A 6,595-nucleotide genomic window follows, 5' to 3' on the forward strand; every position below is an offset into this window, starting at 1 on the left:
TTCAACAAATTTAAGATTTCCTTATTTTATTTACAGTTATCTCTTATTTTTTTTATATCATTAATAAATCCCCTAATTATCAAACTGATTCAAAAAAAATTTCCAGGGGGTGGTATCCGCGTTTTCCAAGTAGTTCGGGTTACGTCATCGTAATCAACGGCAGAAAATGAGGATCAAGGTTTCCATCGGACGTTCAAGAATTAAGATAAGGATTAACGGCTGTGGTTGTGACATCACGAACATTCCCCAATCACTGTGACGGTGGGTGGGGCAGGGGCAAGGGCAAGCATCGTGTCACTCTAGCCCGCGAAAATAAACCCCAAGGGTGCGCAGTTAACCCTAACGCGCACAATAGCGGTCACGCTTGTTACTGACGGAAACCGAGTCCTTAAAGAATAGCCACCCGAACGTTAAAACCGCTCTCTCTCCTCTGTCTCTCTCTCTCTCTCTCTCTCTTCTATTTCTCATATATATAAACTTGCGTTTCCCGGCCAAATTACAACGAGAGAACGAAGAAACCCTCGCGACCGCTCTGGTGAGTTTTTCGTCGAAAAGATTGCGGAGAGAACCGGCGAGAAGGCTTTGGTGGATATTCAGAGTGGAGAGGAGGGAAAGTGCTGAGTTGTTAGGAGTATTGGCTCGATCAATGGTGTGTATGGGCGAAGGTGGAGGGGAGAAAAGAGTGGAGAAGGCGATGGAGAAGGCGCCGGAGAGATCAAAGCCGCTGCACAATTTCACGTTGCCAAGGTTGAAGTGGGGGAGCCAGAAATTCCTGAGGTGCATGAAGGTGAATCCGAACGGTCCAGTGCCCGCCGATCGGCGGTCCTCAGTTTCCGAGGAGGAGAGGGGTTTGATCGGCCGCCGCAGGGGACCGGAACAGGAGCGGCGACGGTGGATCGAGCGGAAGGGGAGTTTCGAGAAGTCGCCGTCGCCGCCGGGTGTGGTTGGGGGTTTCGGCGAGAGGTCGGTGGCGGAGAGCGATGGGGAAGACGGAATCGAGGCCGTTAGGACGAAACTGATGTTCGATCTCCGGACGGCGGCCGACAAGATGAAAGTTGCAGTTTTGAGCGAAGGTTTGGAGGAGGGGCCGCCGGCGGCGGAAGCGGGCCCGGCCTCCGAGGTTGTGAAGCCGTGGAATTTGAGGACGAGGCGAGCTGCTTGTAAAGCTCCTAATGGGATGGACGGCGATGTTAACGGTGTCGGACCGAAACCTAACGTCTCGTCGCCGTTGAGGACTGAAAACAAATCGCCCGCGGTGGAGGCTCCGACCGGCCAGAAGAGAGAGCGGCCTAAGTTTTCCGTTTCGCTTTCGCGGCGAGAGATTGAGGAGGATTTCATGGCGATGGCCTGTCATCGGCCCCCTCGGAGAGCCAAGAAGCGACCAAAGAATGTCCAGAAACAACTGGATGTAAGTGAATTTACCCCTTTTATGTACGTACGTAGATCTCTAAGATTGTTTTTATTACCTAGCTCACTGTTCTATTGATTTCTGCAGTATCTTTTTCCGGGCTTGTGGATGACCGAAATCACGGCTGATATGTACCAAGTTCCTGATCCTCATGACAACACCGGAAAGGCAATTCCTCTGCTCTGTCTGTTTTCATTGATTTTTGGTGTTTGTGTAATTGTTTGAGCCTCAAGTCTAAATTTTATTTATTATTGTGTTGCAGCGGTAGTAATTGGATTTGGCGATTTCGCTGCTGTTCTGCAGACTTGAAGGTTCATCTGTTTGCTGACAACTGGTATACTGTGACATCTTGCAATGGGGTATTGCACCATCTTCGGCAATAGGGAAATCAGTAAACTTTGTGAATTCCCTGGTTAGAAGTGGCGTGAGCTTTAGTTGAGCTACAATTCGTATCTTGTTAATTATAGTTTCATTTAGTCATGTTTCTAATTTTTTTAATTGGAATAAGTTTGTACAGAGAAAAGATGGGTCAATGTTCTTTGGACGAAGTACATCGTTTAATACATTGAACTTGTTTTTCCTGATTATGATAAAGCATTCTTTTGATACGTTTTTGACAAACTTCTCTTACCTAGCTTTAGCAATTTGCGTTTATTTGCTATTCTTCAAGCTAGGAAGCATCCAGTTTGGGTGATGTCCTCAGTCAGATGTTACTATGTTTGACAATTGAAATGTCATATCTGCATTTGTTTATTTGGACAGGAGCTGTTTCAACATAAATTCTTTTAGTTTGATCTGTACTATAGGGGAGTGGGATTAAGGATTATGATTGTTATTGTTGTTAATTTTACTTTACGGGGCCTTCAATTGTTTTTCTCAGTATTGGTAGTGGATGGATTAAAATAGCTACGAAAGCTCTTTGATGACAACTTAAGCCTGATGGCAGGATTTTACGGTTATGGGGCCAGATAAATAGGATCCATTACATATTAGAAAGCCACCTGTTTAGAAATATCAGTTACCTTGCTGGTTTAATTGGATTACAGTTTGCACCAATGATGTGCATTGATGTTTTTGGTAACCTGAAAAATTTTGAGGGTCCTGCAACCTTTTTATTTCTTCTCTGGAATTACAGATCAAAGTTTGCATGTCTCTTTCAAAGAAGCTATAACTTCCTTTCGTCTGCAATGAGTGAAATTGACTGTACCTGGTTTGTCTTTAATGTTGAACTAGTTTCTTATGGTAATGACTTTCAGTGTTATGTGTATGCTTGTAACTAAGAAATATGGACATGCAAAAAGTGCTCGCAGATCATTAATCTAGGGAAATGCAATTAAATTGAATGGAGATTGGCAGTTTCTGTATTAAAGCTGAAGTACTGTCTTTTTTTTTTTTTTTCAAAACACTTGCTTTGGGTCGTTAGTTCTTCACCCAGTTTTCTTGGCCAGAAATGATGCTAATGCTCCTTGAATCAACTTTCTTAGGAAGGAGGATGCTGGAGGAAACCCTTTTCTATATATTGCTTTTGCTTCTACCTTCACTTTACCCACATTGACTAGTAATTTAATATTTTGTTTTCTGGAGGTCTTGTAATTTGCCAACCTTTTCTTTGGATCTCTTGAGCTTCTCAAAATTTTGGAAGAAAGGACAACTCTATGGAGAAGTATCATCTTTGGTAATGCTGCATCTGAAGGGTGCAGCGGCAGGTGGTGGTATGATGGTCACCCATTATCGACCAGGGCATTATTCATTGATATTGAACCATTAAACCGTTTCTCATTTCTGGTCTTGTTCACGCTGCAAAACCAAATCACTAGTAACTTATTTGAATATTTGAAGTTTTCTCTTATGCTGCTGTCCACATTTTACCTCAAAGGAACGTCTTTTTGAGCAGCAGTTGTCTATTGCATTCTTGTTGTCTCAGCCTTGAGAAGATTCAGACCCTATTTTTTCATCTCTTTCTGTGTGTTTAAGTTAAGCTGTTGAAGGGGATTGTGTTCATTTGTTCTTTTTAATCTGGGGCTGCTGCTGCTATTAGAGCCTTCTAGCTGATGACGAATAGGCAGGGGATTGGCATAGCCATCTTTTTCTGCCCATAAACTCCTCCCTGGGTTGGAGAGAAGAACCAATTAAAGCAGTAGTTACAGGTAGAAGTGAAACTCCGCTGAAACAGGATCTCTCCAGAATGTTTTGCCCCCCTATTTATCTTTTTAGTTGCGGTGAGAATCCGCAGCCACTGATTTTTCTTCGTCTGTGCACTGGGGGCTGTTGCTCCTAAATTAGCTATGATTCCCTAGTTGAATTTTGTGCATGACAGTAGATGGATTTTTGGATGCAGTGATCACAAGTGTTGCAAGAGGCTTAGCATTCTTTATGTTGGACCTCTCAATGACCCATTCAACCATAGTTTTTTAGCATCTCTGTCGGGATTGATCTTCAATCTCGGCATTCATATATAAGCAGTTGAATAACTACTCGTTCAATTGGTCAATTTCAACATTCTTTTCTGCAATTAACATGTCATTGGTGGTGGGGTCATGAATACAAGAAGAGACTGCTTGTTTGAGATTATAAAGACATTTTTTGGGGGATAGTTACATCAATTTGTTTACAAATTTTCATACTATTCACTTTCTATAAAAACTTGCTGTTAACCTTTACATCTCTATCTTTAGGTGAAAAATCGTCATTAGTGGAAGCAATATATGTATGGGTAGAATAATGCCAATTGATTTGAACATTGGGATTGTGGTTTAGCAACGGATGCATTGACTTGTGTTAGTATCATTTTCATTCATGACGGTAACGAGGTAAATGCTGAACATTAAACTATTGTCGTTTGTGCTCTTTATTTTTATTTTTAATTTTATTTGGGTTTCCTTTTTAACGAAATCAACATAAAGTGTAATGTAATATAACCGCCTGAAGAGAAGAGAAGAGCAGAAAGAATTAGGTGTGCCGTTGGCAAATGGCAGCTACTTTACAAACAAGAAGGCTACTCCGTCCAGAATCCAGATGGATTCATCCTCATCCACATCCACGAACAAGAACCTCTAATAGCTAGCTAAGTGGCATATAAATAACGGAAATATACCAATATCTTAGGTCAACGGTGTCAAGCCTCTCGGATGAGACTTGATTTATCAGAGAAATTAGAAGAATCGAGAGAGAGGGAGAGAGAGTGTGCGTGTTTTTGACGGAGAATTTAAAAGAATTTAGGGAGAGAATTGTAAGGGAAAAGATATAGGAAGAAAAGAATTCTATATTCACATGAAATTCCATCCTCGAGCAACTAAGCCTTATATAGGCTCTTCTTTGCGGTTACAACTATATCAAGGGGTACAATAGTCAATTATTAAGTAACTAATTCAGTTGGCTACTGCCATACATTCAAAAATTTACAAAATGGCCCTCGGCTCGTAACATTCCCCTATCCTTCAAAACCAATTCTTGTCCTCGAGAATTTAGAGTAGGCATGTGGCTCTTGAAAATTGTTTCAATAGTTTTAGGAGGTACTCTCAAGTGGTATGGTCTGGCTGTAGTTGCAACCATTGGACTAATACTTAGTTCAGGGGCATTAGTCCTTGGTAGATCACCCTCCTATCTAGGATGGCCCTAGGCTCCAAAACTTCTTCCAATTTATCTTCCATGGCTAGCAACTGCTAGCTAGTAGGGGCATCCAATTCAATGGACTTCTTCAATAGTGACACATGGAACACTGAATGTACATTAACTCTTAGTGGCGATTTTAATTTATAAATCACTCTCCCCACCTTCTATTCAACAGTATAGGGTCCAAAGTATTTAGGAGTGAGTTTGAACACTGGAGTGGTTGTGAAAGGTTGTTCAAGAACATTTTCACCTTAAGAAACACTATATCCCCTACTTTAAATGCTCTGTCACTCCTCTTTCTATCAGCTTTCTGCTTCATCCTATTTTGTGTTGTGGCCAACTGCTTCTTTAGGATAGTTAGTATCTATTTCCTTTGTTGAAAATATTGTTCCATTGCTGCTAAGCTGGTAGTGGAACTTGATATTATTGGTAGGATAGGGGGTTTATACCCAAACAATGCCTCAAAAGGGCTTCTCTTGATGGCACTATGAAAGCCCGAGTTATGCCACCACTGAGCTAATGGCAACCATCTATTCCAGCCCTTTGGTTTGGTAAAGCACATACATTTGAGGTAAGCTTTTAAACATTGGTTGGCCATCTCCGCTTGGCCATTAGATTAAGGGTGATAGACAATTAACATATGTAATCCCATCCCTAAATTCTTGAACAATTCTTGCCAAAAATTAGTGGTACAGATTTTGTCTCTGCCAAACACAATTGATTTAGGGACCCTATGCAGCTTTACCACTAAATCTAAAAAAGTTCTAACCATATGTTGGGTTGAGAAGAGATGTGTAAGGCCGAGGAAGTGGGCAAACTTGGTTAACATGTCCACCACTACTAGGATCACGTTCTTACCTTCAGATTTAGGTAGCCTCTCCACAAAGTCCATTGAAATTTCCTCAAATTCCCTCCTATGCTTGCTTTGGAATTTCCAAGGGTTTTAAAAGACCTGGGTAGGGCACCTGTTCATGTTTAAATCATTAGCACGTTGGACATGCCAGTACAAACTCCATCACATCTTTTTTTTGTCTTAGCCAAAAAAACAATTATCTAATTTTGTGATGAGTAACCCTGATCCCTGAGTGTCCCCCCAGTGGTGAGTAGTGTAAAGTTTTTAGGATCATTTCCTTCAATTCCTTATCATCTCTCACCACCAATCTTCCATAGAATCTAATCAAGCCATTGGATAAAGAATACCCTTGACTCCCTGAAGGTTGAACAATGAGTTGAGACAAAAGATTTCTTACCCACTAAATTTGGTCATAACTTTTTGTAATTTCCTTTACCCATTCAAGCACCACGACAGTGACTGCTTGGCAACTACCTTTGTTTTCTTTGTCTTCTTTTTTAGATAGGGCATTTACCACTACATTCTCCTTTCCTTTGCGATAAATGATAGTATAATCCAACCCCATAAGCTTAGAGACCCTTTTTGTTTGTAGCATTTGCTGTGACATAAACCTTAGGCTTTCATGATTAGTCTTGATCACAAAGGGGTTACTTTCAAGATAATGTCTCCATTTGTCTACTACCCTTAATACTACCAATAACTCCTTATCGTATATGCTCAAC

The 6,595-nt window shown here is 41.2% G+C and overlaps 1 protein-coding gene across 1 annotated transcript; it reads left to right on the forward strand.

The window, feature by feature from the left end:
* Positions 1-418: 418 nt before the first annotated feature.
* LOC127796467 (uncharacterized) lies at positions 419-2,161 on the forward strand. Its single transcript, XM_052328619.1, has 3 exons — positions 419-1,408; positions 1,496-1,576; positions 1,671-2,161. Exons 1-3 carry the CDS (start codon positions 647-649, stop codon positions 1,674-1,676), a joined length of 849 nt encoding a protein of 282 aa, XP_052184579.1. The 5' UTR covers positions 419-646; the 3' UTR covers positions 1,677-2,161.
* The last annotated feature ends 4,434 nt before the right edge of the window (positions 2,162-6,595 follow it).

This window comes from Diospyros lotus, chromosome 3, assembly GCF_014633365.1.
Source record: "Diospyros lotus cultivar Yz01 chromosome 3, ASM1463336v1, whole genome shotgun sequence".
Lineage (NCBI taxonomy): Eukaryota > Viridiplantae > Streptophyta > Magnoliopsida > Ericales > Ebenaceae > Diospyros > Diospyros lotus.